Source organism: Pyxicephalus adspersus, chromosome 9, assembly GCF_032062135.1.
Source record: "Pyxicephalus adspersus chromosome 9, UCB_Pads_2.0, whole genome shotgun sequence".
Taxonomy (NCBI): Eukaryota; Metazoa; Chordata; class Amphibia; order Anura; family Pyxicephalidae; genus Pyxicephalus; species Pyxicephalus adspersus.
The window spans coordinates 51,741,900-51,757,494 of NC_092866.1; the positions used below are offsets into that span (position 1 = coordinate 51,741,900).

At 37.6% G+C, this 15,595-nt stretch overlaps 1 protein-coding gene across 1 annotated transcript in view; it reads right to left on the bottom strand.

Annotated features, from left to right (window-relative positions):
* Positions 1–8,730, bottom strand: part of LOC140337742 (ovochymase-2-like) — a 33,418-nt gene extending 24,688 nt beyond the window's left edge. The window contains exons 1-4 of the mRNA XM_072421541.1: positions 8,235–8,730; positions 3,025–3,115; positions 2,184–2,275; positions 26–198 (exon numbers count right to left, since the gene is read on the bottom strand). Coding sequence (XP_072277642.1) covers positions 26–198; positions 2,184–2,275; positions 3,025–3,115; positions 8,235–8,437 — 559 coding nt within the window. The 5' untranslated portion in view covers positions 8,438–8,730. The remainder of the gene's footprint in view (positions 1–25; positions 199–2,183; positions 2,276–3,024; positions 3,116–8,234) is intronic.
* Between the last annotated feature and the right edge of the window lie 6,865 nt (positions 8,731–15,595).

Here is a 15,595-nt window from a genome sequence, read left to right on the forward strand (position 1 = left end):
ATGTAACTTGGGAAACATTGCTTACCAAATATGATGTTCCGAACCAGCACTAATACAGCAATGTCGTGGTTAATAGGCTTCATCGGGTTAAATTCCTCATGGACAATCACTTTCAAAATGGCAAAAATCATCTCAGCACTCTGTTTGAAAGAGAGATCACGACCCCCAATAGATACCGTGAATTCCCCTGTAACGTTTCTGTTAAGATAAAGAAATCCAATGACATTTAGACAAGAGTTAGGAAATGCTGATGAGGTCAGAGTTTTCCAATTGCTGAAAAACTGCAATTCATCATACAACCAGAGCTGAAAAGGTATTACTAGGGGAACAGCTACTTTTAACAAATGACTATTGATAGAGCTGTATGCAGGCTTACTTTTTCGGGCAAAATAAAGCACAAAAACAAACAGTTCATAAATAAAAGAAATTTTGGATGTACACTATTTTAGTTGATCCCCAGGTATGTGGCTAAACTAATTCCATCTCTTATTGTATATATACCTTTTCCATCTTTGTTACGTTTTTTCTTTCTGATTGGCCTGACACCTGTTCTAGCATACTAATAGCACATACTAGCCAGGCTTGTGGCAACAAAATGTAGACCATATTTCGTAACTCCCAGGTCCACATTCCAGTCATAAGACCCCTATGCCATAATTCATAACCCCCAGTTCGGTACTCCAGTCATTAGACCCCATGGCATAATCCATATCCCCCATTTTCATTTTCCAGCCATTAGACCACTGTGGTATAATGCATAACTCCCAGGTCCACATTCCAGTCAAAAGACCCCTATGCAATAATTCATAACCCCCAATTCTACATTCCATTCATTAAACCCTCAATACTATAACCCCCAGTACCACACTCCAGTCATTAGACCCCATGTCATAATCCATATCCCCCATTTTCATATTCCAGCCATTAGATTCTCGTGATATAATCCATAACCCCCAGGTCCACATTCCAGTCATTTCACCCCCCTGGCAAAATCCATATTATCCAGTTCTACATTCCAACCATTAGACACCCATGCCATAATCCATATTACCTAGGTCCACATTTTAGCCATAAAACCCCCATGTCATAATCCATAAACCCCAGGCCCAAATCCCAGGCCCACCCTCATGATGAATTATTCCGTAAATGACCCAGGTCCACATCACAACTATAAGACACCATGCCCACATCCACACAACCTTCAGGTCCACAAAACAGTTTTTACAAAGCCCGCTCATGCCATAACCCAACCATGTCCCCAGCCAAGTCCACATGACAATAAAACGTACCTGTATAGGCAAAGAGAAAAACTGCTGCTAGCACCATTGTGTCTGACTCCTACTAACATAGTGCTCAATGTGGGAGCTCTCACTGGGCTGTACGCCATGCTCTGTATTGGTTATGTGTGGACTTCTGTTCCATGAGAAATGTATGATTATTATAATATTATACTGACTGCTTTTGTATTGTCTATGTTAGCATTAATGAAGTTGATTAAAATAAAATAAAAGGGAAATAAACCAGTCTTACTACTTGAAGAACCCTCAAAACAGATATTCTTTATGAAGTAATCAAAGACAATGAAAATTCTTTGTAAAGCGATTAGGGACTGTGAACATTACAGAGAAGGAGGTTCTATAGGGAATTATCAAGGACTACAGACATTCTAAAACAGTGGTTGCCAACCTTTTCAGACCCACAGACCACTAAATCTCTGGGCCCCTCATTCACGGAGATCCTGGTGTCATTTAAAGGGGAAGAAACTTCCCTCATAGTCGCGCCTTGATGCCAGAACCCGGCCACTCTCCCATCACAGGTCTGAGCCTGTCTTTGGACACAACCCACCCACCACCCCACTGCTGATCTCCATGCTCTCGCGGACCAGCTGTCAGACGGTCCACGGCCCATTGGGGACCCCGGATCCACAGGAGACAACCAGGGTGGATATTCCGCAGTTAGCTACCAAGGTTGATATTCTCCAGAAGGCAGTTAGGGTGGTTATTGTTTAGTAGGCGACTGAGCTGAACATTGAGCAGAAGTGGCCAGGACTGCTTTTATTCTGCAGAGGGTGGCCATACACTTGTTTTATTCAATATACAGCTGACCATGTCAAGACTTGCACATACTATACAACAACCTGAATCATGTAAGAACATACTTACTCAGAGAATATATAGTCTTACTTGTCAGTTACGCAGTGAGCAGCAGTAATAACACGACTCTCGCTGGCAATGGCTCCTCCACAAATATGATTTCCTTTTTGTTTTATTGATGCCTGAGCAAGAATAATTGCAATTATTAAAAAGTATAATTATAATCATTAGACACTACTTTATATAGTGAAATAGGCCACAACAAGGAGACATGTACAAAAAAACACAAAGATCATGAATCCTTAGCACCCATAACCTACAGCGGAATCACTGTGGTGAATAAATAAATACTAGGAAAATGTGCTGTCTACTGAATTTTTTAGAACCAGTCCAGCACAATGGAAAGCAATAGTAAGCAAGCAAAAGATGGGATTCCATGTACATTCATACAAAAATCAAAACTTTATTTAGGGTGAAAATTGACTGATACTGTACTATCAAGATTGGAAAAATAGATAGAAGAACTGGATGAAATCCTATATAGGTAGATTCTTTAATTATATTCTAAGAAAGATAAATACATCTCAGTCCTTGTTATCAAGTTGGATGGCTTCAAATTTACTTTTATTTCCATTTTTTTTATTTCTATTTTCAAGTCCAATTTTATGCTTTATTAAACCTACTTCACAACTAGGTTTCAGACAAACTCAGTCACACACAATCATTGCTATCTCCATGGCCATTGCTTGTATCCCTCAATTTTCCATAATGTATAAAAACCAGATAATCCAAGTTGATCCAAAGGGTGTCTCCAAATGATCGATGAAGCTGGCATGATTCAGCTTTCTGGTACCAACCAAAATTAAAATATTACTTTTAAGTGAATCTGTCTTCAAAGACGTTCCCTTTATAGCATGGAAAATAAACTTACCATCCAGGGGTAATCATTTTGCGTTACTGTTGTCCCACCGACAATTCTTGAGAGAAGGCTATAGTCATTCACAGAAGGTCGCTCTCCACACCTGGCATCTAAATAGATATTTAGAGGAGGTTTACAGAGTATCTTAGTCTGAGAAAAAGTTAACACACCTCTTGCATTGGAAGTCCAATGACAATATCCAGCTTAGAAGGACTTTTCTACATTGCTATATACTAGCTCTATAGATAAAATCTAAAATGTGACTGTCTAAGAAGAATTCCTTAGCATAGTGTTATGTATCAACGCAAATTAGTAAAATTTACCTTAACATAAAATTCCCAATTAGGAGCAGTTAGGCACCAACAGGTATTTTAGTCTTATAGAAGCCAATCAGGACTTTGACAATTATCAACCACAGGTAGTCACCGAGTTAAGGACATCCGACATACAGACAACTCCTAGATACCAACAGGGGTTCCCTGCTCGCTCCTGTGCTTGGGGTAGGGGGGCGGTTTGCATGACTTGTAGAAGAAATCTTTTGCAAAACACAGCTGAGCAACATCTTGTAACTCTTCAATGACCAAGAAAATAATTGAGCACAGACTCCAGACGTTAATAAATGTCTAGGCTCCAAATAGTTTTTTCTTTTTTTTTTGCTTTGTTGAGAATAACTCACAGTGAGGATTTTATTTAGTAACTGACGCCACTCTGCCTAATAATATGTTGAGACAAACATCTGTCCTAATTGCATTTATCAAAATAATGTACCTGTTCCGAGTTACACACAAATTCAACTTAAGAACAAACCTACAGTCCCTATCTCATATGTAACACGGGGACTACCTGTATATCCTTTTTTTAATTCTTTCCCTTCTACAAATATAGTGGCAGAAAAATATCTGACCTAATGATCTAAGGACCTATCAACTGATACGCAAATGCAAAACCTGCTTAAAGGAAACAAATGCCCATAAGTACAGACTCTAAATGTGTTAATTTTCTATCGTATCAACAATAATACTTTATTTGGCATTGGAAGGAAGCTTGTGTCTTTTCATGGAGTAAAAGGTTAACATTATAATTAAAAAAAAACACAAAAGCTATATTTTTCCCCAATGAAGGCAAAGAGACCACAGATAATTTAGCAGTGTCAAATGTGTAAATATATTCTATGATTTAAACAATTATTGACCATATTCTAAAAATAAAATACTATAATTCCCACTGACAGCTGCAGCTTTGCTTTCACAAAAGGAAATTCAAGCTGTCACAACCCTCTGCATCTGATTGAATAGGAGTACGCCAGTTGTGGAGAGTTATGTATAAATTAGGTAAACTTGTTTTTTACAAAAACCTTGGTAAAAATGAGAATTTAAACCTTGCAAGAGTAGATTTCTACCAACTGCTCTTCATAGAGTTTCAACCTTAACTGGAGGTAAAGCTTATAGAAGATTTCAGGGACTGGGCTTATGTATCCTTTAATTTCAATTTTCTCATTTAAAGTAACCTAACAGCTCCAAACCGTTAAATATATTACCATTTATCCAACAACCTAATCGTCACCACATAAACATGTTATAAACCCAGTAGACATATCTGCTGCCTCCATGCTAAAATCTTGTACTTACATTTTCTGTGAATGTCATAGATAAAACGTCCTCCTCCAATAGTAATCATTACTATCAGAATGAAATAAAACGTACACAGAAATGTTCCAATTGTTCTCATGTTGTCCTATTTAACTAATGAAGAAAAAGGCTGGCAGCTGTTTTATAAGAGGACCTTAGGCATCGTGGGAGATCCAGATTTGATGAATTAGTCTGGTTGATCATTGACATTATTCTGCTGGAGCCAACCATTGTATCTTTGCAACACGTTAGCCTTTTATGGCTACTGCAATTTCAATTGGAAAAAGTGTTCAAGAATAAGTTGAAAATAAGATAAAACTGGAGAATAATTCTTAAGGAGACAAACAAGGTTAGGACAAAGGCTTTGGGGCTGATACAAGTTACTTCTTAAGCGGACGGGTTTTATTTTAGGAGATTAGGAAATGTTCTTGTAATACATTATGATATGAGATTTTGGATACCAGGACAGTTCTGCAAGTGGTGTCTACAATGCAGACCATAAATCCATACTGTGATGGTATGTTTTGGTTACAGGTAAGGGTCAAAATTTCCAACTTTTTAAACTCACAAGCCAAATTCAAATTCACTATATGGTAAAAAAAGGACTTCACACCTATATGAACTGGTTGGACATCCAACTCCAACACCCCGAGCATCAATGGAAAGTTTTTCACCAGATTGTTGGATGTGTTCCTGTGAATGTGTCCATTTTTCAATGTGTCCATGAGCCGGTTGGACATCCAACTCCAACACCCCGAGCATTAATGGAAAGTTTTTCACCAGATTGTTGGATGTGTTCCTGTGAATGTTTCCATTTTTCAATGTGTCCATGAGCCGGCTGGACATCCAACTCCCACACCCCGAGTATTAATGGAAAGTTTTCCACCAGATTGTTGGATGTGTTTGTGTGAATATGTCCATTTTTCTAAAAGAACATTTGTGAGGTCAAGTTCTGATATTGGAAGACCTGGTTCAGAATCAATGTTGGCTTTGATCACATCAACACAGTCATTTTGGTACACAACAGGACTTTCCCAAGCGTACACTTGTCTAAGATATATTTTTATGTTGTAACATTAACAGTACCCTTCCCTGGATACACTTGAATTCCAGATTTTGGATGGGTGTCCATGTCCTTGTTCATATATTAGATGCAATGGTCAGTTGCACCACGATAATCTGGTTGCAAACTACTTGCTTGTTCACTGTTGTCAGTGGGGTAAACCATAGCATGAATCTTGAAGTTCTTTAGAGCAAATTCCATACCTGTCTGCAAGGATGTCCATTAGCAGAACAGATATTTGGTATATGAGTGCCTGGGTACATGTGAACATGGGTACCACAAATTTAAAGGACATGTCAATGCAGCTTCAACTTAGATTACACCAATTTAAAATAGGGAATAGGTCTAAAATTCTGATTAAATGTATAATAAAAACATTGTCTATTGCTTAAGAATGTTGTTTTTTTTGTTGCAAAAAATCAAGAAAACATTTACTCTTACTGATTTTCATTGAATTAAAGTTAGGAATGACTATGTTGTAATTCTTTCCTGCTACTTATCTTTTGAGATCTTTAAACAAGATCTAGTATGACAAATTTCAAACTAATAGAACACATTGTTCCCTCATTAGGAGATATATTTTCCATGGAAGTATTTGATCCACCCCAATGGTGCTGCACAGCCATAGATTGTGATTCGGTGTAGCATAGATCAGAGCCTGTTCCCAGGTCTGGATTAAAGCCAGATAAACCTTTGCTTTCTATGGGAATTAAAGTAATTGCAAGAAGAAATCAAAATTCATTTGAACTGTGCTACTGAGAAGCAATTTAGGGACAGAGCTTATTCCAAGGGGCTGTCTAAGTTTTGAAACTAAATAGCTCTGTCTTTAAAGTTCTTTTCCGTTTTCCTTTTTTTTATCTGATCCAAGAGCCGCCATAAAAAGGGAAACTTTTTTAACTTCCAAAAGTGTCATACAACACTAAATGTTTTATCAAGCCTTTATAACAGTGTTTCTCAACTTTTTTTATTGGGAAACCCCTTGATAAAACCCGTAGGTCTTTAAGGCACCCCTGCTACAATTTATATAACCACAGTTCATGGTACATTAGTGTGGTGATCGCGGCAAGAGTATTCTACATTGCTGGCCATTGGGAAGATTGGCACCCTTACAGATCATTGGTGTCACTTAAACTGACCTGGGAGGCACAAGGAACCTTTAGCAACCTCTGGAGGAACCCTGGTTGATTGTTCTTGGTCCACATACAGAGGCCAAATCAGAAGTGTGTCCCATGCGTGCTTACATACATTTTGCTTAAAGATATCCATCTTTCTATTATTAGGAAATTAAAAGGTATGCTTACCTTACTGACTGGAGTATTTCAGAGTATGTGCTGCAGCCAATGAGCTGATCAGTTCTCGGTTTCAATCTTGTCCTGCTATTGGCTTGTTCCAGGCTGGATTCTCAGTTTGTTAATTGAGACTTAGCCCAGCTATACTCTGCCATATATATCCTTTTCACATACCAGTCCTCGGCCTAACCTTGACCATGCTGCCCTGAACTTGGCCAGTCCAGACTTTTTCCCTCCTTTGCTGCCTGTCTCAAACTTATTTCTTGCCAATGGCCTACCCAGTACCTTATCGTGGCTGTCCCTATGCTGGAGCCTTCTGTTCCTTGGTGGGGAGACCCTGGGGGCAACGACCTGGTGTTCTCCCAGCAGCAAAGGTGCAGGTGCTCTGGTAAAGACCAGGAGACATTTAGACTCTATGCCCCAGGTAATTCCCTGTCGCCTGTCATGGGGCACAGCCCTAATAGCTTCTTCCCCTACTTATCCTTCTCCACACTTCACATAATGCCCCCACATACCTTTTGCACTGTCTTTCTACACATATTTTCTGCATTTTTAGAAGAAGCTCAAAATGGCTTTATTTCCATAATTATTTTTCTATAAAGAATAAAATTAACCATTCATTGAATACATCACTGAATTCAATGCAAAATATATCTGCTTGGAGTTCTGCTATAACCTAGTAGGTTTTTTAGTCTTTCTAATGAGCAACAATGTATTTTATAACAACGTTCAAGCAAGGAACTCTATAACTTTTAAACAATGACAACAGACAAGTGAAAGATATATTGGCACCTTGATATGATGGAGAAATTCAAATTGCAGTTCTATGTCAAGTTTTGATTTTTTTTTTATATTCAAATGTCTATGTCTAATGAATAATGTAAACAAGGATATTTAATTTTCTCACACCTAAATAATAGGCCACAAATTCGTCAAGTCAGATGTCTGACCATTCTGTACTTCCACCAGACAGATGCTGTTGAAATAATAATATATAATAAATATGACTTGTACAGCTGACTTTCCCAGGAGCTCTGACAAAGAGGTGCAGAGTCAGGAGGAGCAGACCAACATAAATCATAAAATATGGAAATAAGATGGAAATCAAACACATTCAACTACCTTATTAGATGTGCAGTCTTTTATGGTGCTGAAGTTGTATTTATTTTGTTTTAGATCCCTTGTGGTAGTTAAAGTACATAGTTATACCTTGTATAGAATGAGGAAGGGGGGTTCAGCTACCGTAGAGAGATTCCTTTACTAAAGACCTGAAAGGATGCGGTGTCCCCAAGACAGGACAATAGGGGAACTTTCACTAACAAGTTCATTTTGTGGTTTCTCTTCATTTTTTGTTTTTCTCTTGTCAGGAACAGTTGCATTGTGATCCAAATTACCCTATCCCTCCCCATTAACCATAATGTGGGGGTGAAGAAATGTGCAGACATAGGAAACCTCCTTCTACGTACCTCCTACTAAGAGCCAATGTCAGTAAAGAAAAATAAGGCTAGATGTGCTTACCTTTATTAGAGATTGACTACAAGATTCCAGACATGCAAAATAAAAGTTCCCATTAGGACATGCTTACATATTTATCATGGTTGGAAATAAACTGGAAGGGTTTCATCTACTAGTAGGATCACCATTAACTAACTAAGCTTTTCCTTAAAAAATGATATTTGTGAAGGACAGAGAAATATACCTCCTAATTTCTGGGCACTTTATGAAAGAAAATGGTAGAAATTTGGTACTCAATATCAGTTTCCACGTTGCCAAATTCCTCTACTTCCTGTCTAATTAAATGATCTCCCCAGAACAAAACAGAAAACTCTAACACAGTGATTTTCAACCACTGTTCCGTGGCACACCAGTGTGCCGTGAGAGATCTTCAGGTGTACCGTGGGAAATTATCCAATTATCATTGTTGAGTGCCTGTGCTGTAGTGACTGGCAGAGTAATGTAATACTGTTCCATGTCAGTGGGTGGCAGTAGGTAGCTCAAGCCCCTTGTTTATTTTTAGAGGCGAGAATTAGCTACAAAGTGTAATTTTGTAACACTTTTGATTTGTGGTGTGCCGTAGGATTTTTTTAATGTAAAAAATGTGCCGTGGCTCAAAAAAGGTTGAAAAACACTGCTCTAACAGATGCCAGATAAAATATATAGTTATGGTTTCTGCACAGTTGGGAGAGTAAGAATGCATAAATGGCTACTGGAGAATGGGGATGGTAAGAGTGTATATATGGATACTGTAGAACAGCGATGGCCAACCAATGACTACTGGTGGTCCGCGAGAAAATTTTGGTGGGGCACTGGCCAGAGATTCAGGACATGTCTGCCGTACGGATCGCAGCCTTAGGGTGGTGGGTGGGTTGGGCCTTAGGCTCAGACTTGCGATGGGAGAGTGGACAAATTTTGGCGTCATGACTTCACTCGTTTCTTTCCCTTTGAGTGACATTTGGCTCCCCAGCCGGTAAGTTTAGTGACCACTGCTTTAGAATAAGGAGATAACTGATGGAGACATGGATAACTGATGGAGAAATAGTATAAAAATTATTATAGGTTATAAATAATAATAATAAGAAGAAGTGTATGTATGGCTGAGGGAGGAGAAGTATTATGCGTTTGGTTGCTGGAGGAAAAATTTCATAGGTATGGTGCTGGAGGGGATGACAATTGTTACTGGCTGCTGAAGGTAGTATATACATAGGACTGCTGGAAGAGAAGCATTTTATGAAATACAAGTATGACTGCTGAAGTACAAGTATAGAAGTTGAAGAAGAAGTATCTATGGCTGCTGGAGGGAAAGTAGTATATGTATGACTGCTGGAGAAAAAGAAATGTAATATCTGATACACTGAAAGCTGCAATATCTAGGGACATGACCTTGTATTTCAACAATATATATCTAAATATGTTAGTTCCTAAGCTATATAAGTTACATAAATCATTCCTTATTCAAATAGCCAAGGATGATTTTCCTGATTTAATAAATATATATAAGCTTTAGATCTTTAAACAACCACAATATGTACTGTTTTTATTTTTTTTAACATGTTTATATTTTGCTTTCAATTGACATTATTTGCTCTTGCTCGCTTTTCTTCTTATTTTTATTACATTTATATGACTCTGGGGATTGGCACCCAAAAAGAAAACTCAGGAAAAAGGAAACGTCTACAATAACTCTTGAAATTATGTCTGGTTATGTCTGCTTAAGGAGAAGAATGATGGAGTGAATGAAAGGAACAAGTGGATAACGTTTATGACTGTTGGAAGAGAAGTAGTGTATTAATGGATTCTGGAGGTGAAATTGTGTATTTATGACTGCTGGATGAGAAGTAATCCTATGTATGGCTCCTGGAGAAGAAAATAGTTTTTTACAGTATGACTGAAGCAAGAGAAAATCGGTATGTAGGAGATGAAGTAGTTTAAGCATAACTGCTGGAGGAAAACTAGTAGTCTAAGTCTAGTCTATGTATAGTTGTTGTGTATTTATTGTTCAGGAGAAGAAGTAATGACTATATGGCTGTTGGAGGAGGAGAAGAATATATATAGTGGATGAAAGGGGAAAGTATGTATGACTGTTGGAAGTGGTGTATTTAAAGCTTCTGGATTAGAAATAGTAAATGTATGGCTGCAGGACAAAAAGAAGTGTATACATAGAGTACATAGCTAATAGAGGAAACGTGGTATATGTATGGCCGATGGAGGTAAAGAAGTGGATGTGTGGCAGCTGGAAGAGAAATGTATGTATGACTGTTGAAGGGGAAGCAGTGTATTTATAATTGATGGAGGAAAGGAAGTGGATGTATGGCTGCTGGAAGGGAAGGCATCTGTGCATGGCTCCAGATAAAGCAGTGTATGAATAAGTGATAAAACAGAACTAGTATATGTAAGGCTGCAGAGAAGCAATAGTATAGGTAGAAGAACATTATTATTTTTTTTTATTATTAATAAACAGGATTTATATAGTGCCAACATATTAGGCAGCACTGTACATTAAATAGGGGTAGCAAATAACAGACAGATACAGACACAGGAGGAGAAGAGGATCCTGCCCCGAGGAGCTTACAATCTAAGAGGTCTAGGAGGTTTTTATTAGAAAACAATCTATGAGGAAGATTAAACCTCTATTTCTTTACCAACATCAGGTCTTCTGTTTCCCATAAGAAAGTTTCTCTCTCTTGCTCTAATGTATAAAAAGAAAGGATAGGGATCTTAACATTATTTGCTTTTAGACAAAGGATATGGTACACATTATTTTGCATGAAACACGTGTTCTTTAGTGAGTGTTTTCTGTGCAGGGACATGACAACCTCAGACCCATTGCCCCTCTAATGATACCTGGCTACATTGCCATGATGAAAAGTATGGTGATGAAAGCTTTGCTAACTGTCATATTTGACTACTATATCACTGCTTCAGAATTTGCCTTGTGAATTGGTAGAAAATGTTGGAGAACTTACAATGAGGCCCTTAGGCCTGCAATGCATAAAAAGACCGGTGAGCTATTGAAAACCAATACCTGGAAAATGATTGTTAAATGGTAATTTACAATATTAACGGCTTCTCTTTGCTGACAACTTCAACTGACTATGCTGACAGCTGCATTAATATTATATTAAGACAGTATTTATATAGCACCAACATATTATGCAGTGCATTTTTTAACACATTTGTTACATTTTTTTATCCAAAGTTTTGCCATCAAATCTCATTTTTTTCGGGTCGGGTCTATCCAAATTCAAACAGCCATATTCGGGTCAAATATAAGGACAACCTGAATTTGAACACCAAAACTAGCCCCTGCAGACTCCATTTACCTGGCTAAGTGCTTCTTTTGGTATTTAAGTTGCACTGTTGTGTAAATAATTTCATTTCATTCATTTTTTCCAAAAGTGCATGTTATACCTAATACAGATTCCAATGTTTTACCACCAGATGGCAGCATGTGACTGTGATAGAATAGTTGGATGATGTATAAGGTTTAGCTTGAACCAAACATCTGCTGTATTGTACAGCCTGTGGATGTCATCAAACTTCAGTTTGAGATGCTTCTTAGATCATTTAGAAATATATGACAAGTGTATCTGATCTGCACCCTTCCTCTGACCTGAATTTTACCATAAACTGGTATGGGGATGCAAAACCTGTGCAACATGAACAAAACCAGATGATTTGTAATTCTGTAATTCCAGCCAATGAGTTAAACACCATTGCTACCCTGGCTAAGCAGAAACCTGACCGCTATGCAAGACAGAGTTTAACTAGAGATCATGGGGACCTATAGCAAAATTTATCTTCTCTTGCACTTTAAGTCCCAATGGCTAAATGCAGGTTCAAGGTGCAGGCGTATTTCATGCGAATATACCTCAATATTATGGTACAATTTATTTCAAATTACATATAGCTGTTGTATTGCATCATTATTGCAGTGTATGGAAAGCATGGTTTCTTTGGAGTAGGGCTTGGGACCCAAATATTTAGGTTAAGGTGAGAAGGAGCAGAGAAAATAAAAACCCAGACCAATGAGTGTTTAGCATAGTATTGTTCTGAAAACATAAAGTATTTACTTCTATTTCCAATATATAAAAAAATAGGATTATTTAATAATTTAGGAAAATGAGAAGAAGTATGCAAAACAGTATTCTTTAATGCTCTAATTGCAATGTACATCCAGAACTATTGGTGTAACATTATTTTATTATTATTATTATACAGCTAGTGCAGTGATTTGTCCACTGCAAATGAAAAAAGATTCTCTTAATTTTGGGATATGTGATGGAACAAGATTTTGGAAGACTACTTTGCTTCTGCGAAATTTCAAATGGACATTTTTTTTATTAATTTAGTCACTTCTCACCATGATCTAATGCAGGCTTTTTATTGTGGGGGAACACTTAAAAATAACTTTTAGGTTTGAAGGAATCCCTCCTATAATTACTATTTTCACAGCTCACAAAATATTAGGTTGGTGGTCAGTGGGAAAATGCCTCTTACATTGTTGTCCATTGGGAAGAATGTCACAGCCATAAAATCATTGATGTCAGTGGTAATTTAAGGAAGGAACCCCTAAGAACCTCTGCAGGAACCCTACAGTTCCATTGAAAATGAGCAGGAACATTGCTCTAAACATTGCTACACATACTCCTTTAAAATCCCAAAGCTCACAGTTTCTTTTTAAACAAAGCTAAAAGAATCCCAGGAGCTTGCAGAATGTTCCCAGTGACCTTTTCAAATGCTTCATTGCCAAGTGCAACATTTTAGTGTCCATAATGAACTTCTATCAGCTAGAGCTAAAGCCAGTGAGGACTGGAATCATGAGATTGTAGGCCCCACTAAGCCCAACATAGAAAGAATTAATGAAGTTGACACAAAACAAAAGTGTGGCAAATGTTTGGCAGTAGTCATTCACTGGGGTTTAAAACTTTACTTAAAATTTCAGCAGATGTTTATTAAACCAACCTGCCAGAGATTTTACTTTGCAACGTTATTTTATTAAATAATACATAGACCAAAGATATATACCAGAGCTAAGACTGCTATAGGTTACCAGACCAAATGAAACATTGATAGAGCACTGCCCAGCCCACCTACACCTATGACCCATTGAGGGCTTCAATTTTGATAGAAGAGAACCTAGGGCGAAGGATATTTAAAGGGAGGTCATGTACAAGCTTCAGTGTCAAAACATCTTTGACAGCTGCCAGAGTTCTCGAACAAGTCAGGGAGATGTAGCTAGAATACTCATCAATAGCTATCAGCCAATTCTGTAACAGATTGCTGGGACCAGTATGCACAACCAGGCACATATTACAGAAGCAGATTTTGGAGGATGACCATTTTGTAACTAAGACATGATGTGAAAAGTGGGCACAATTTAATAGATTTAAATCATGTCCTAACAATCCTCCGTATGCAAACTAACTCAAATGCTCCCAAAATATTAAAAAAATAACTTTACCCTAGCCTCCAATGTCTGCAGTTAGCATCGGTGACTAACCAGCTCCTTCCTTTGAAAGCCATTTATGCAGAGGGCAGGATCTGCCATGACCATTAAGTGGCCTTTCGTATGTTGGAGATTTTGATAAATGTGACGGGGATTTTGATAAATGTGGATGTCTCATACAATCCTCAGCCATAAAAGTGGAAACTCAGAAAACTGTATACAGTATATAAAAAAAAAAGAAATTAAAAAATGACTTTCTGGCCAATGCTATGATAATACAAATTGCGTTCTCTTTAAATATATAGTTTCTTCCTTGATGATAAGGCTTTTGCTGTCAATTACAGCTTGTATTAACTTAAGTGCCCTTCTTCATCATTAAAAATGCATAGAATCGTCTTTTGTTAAAGGAGGGTCAAAAGTGAGAGGCTATAGGGTTCTCTTTCCAAATGAAATATTTACATGGACCAGGAAACAAAAAAAAGCTATAAGCGATTCCCATTACACCTGTCAGCGCACACATAAAATGTAAACCTAAAACACGAGGCCCATTGAGAACAATTGTTTAATAAAAAAAGCAGGATATAATCTTAAACATATGTTTTGTCATTATAGCTAAGTGAATTTGAACATTTAACTTTTACAGCCAATAAGTGAAGCTGTAAAACATATTTCCCTTTAGCAATTGGCTGACGTTACAACTTTGCTGTAAATAGCATGTGAATTAGTGCACTGTAATGCTTACTGATCTGGAAAGTTGAATGCTGTTATCTGCATGGGCAATGTCACTTACCTTGTTTGCTGCTCAAACAGACCCCTTCCAGCTCAGAGTTTAGGCCAGACCCAGAAGCCACTACTATTAAAGGTCTATTCATAAAGCAGCAAATCTTACATTTAGGTTCTTGGCTGTACGTACTTCATAGGGATGATTTTTCAGATGTAAAGGGGAAATCAATCATAATACCAATGGTTCGCAGATCAAATGTTTGGTCAAAAAGTAGATTTAACTTGGTTACCATACCAATCGAAAATACTATTAGGAGATAATGAGCGTGTGCCTAGCTGTGTTTTACAATAAAAGGAACATAAATTTATACTTTTGTAAATGTAAAAAAAAATGAATAAATGATGAGCAAAAAAACCCCAAAAACTGGGCTCAGGTGGTCTCTGAGCCAATATCGTAAACATACAGTATTCAATAGTGTCAGATATGCTGAATATACAGCATACGTTTCATTCAAGCATTTTGTTGTTATTCAGTGATACAGAGCTCCCTTTCTTTTCATCTGTTTGTAGTATGGCAACACACAAAATGTTACAGCGAGTGCATTTACCAGCTTGTGTCGCTAATCCGAGGTCAGGCAAACAGATTACTGCAGTATGGAACTAAAAGTATCACAGGCTTGACACAAATTATTGCCATCAAATCAGTAAATCTGCTGTGTAAGGGAGACAGTCCATTAGGAGGAGGTTTATCCATCACGACCATTAGCACCATATGGCCTAATAACCTTATGAAGCAATATATTCTACCCACAACATGACTTGTCATACAATCAAGTTGTTTATTAGGCTGCATTAACACCATGTTGTTCCCAGGTCAGCATTACCCATGTATGTAAACATTCCCGGGAAGAGGATGGATGAAAAATGAACTCCG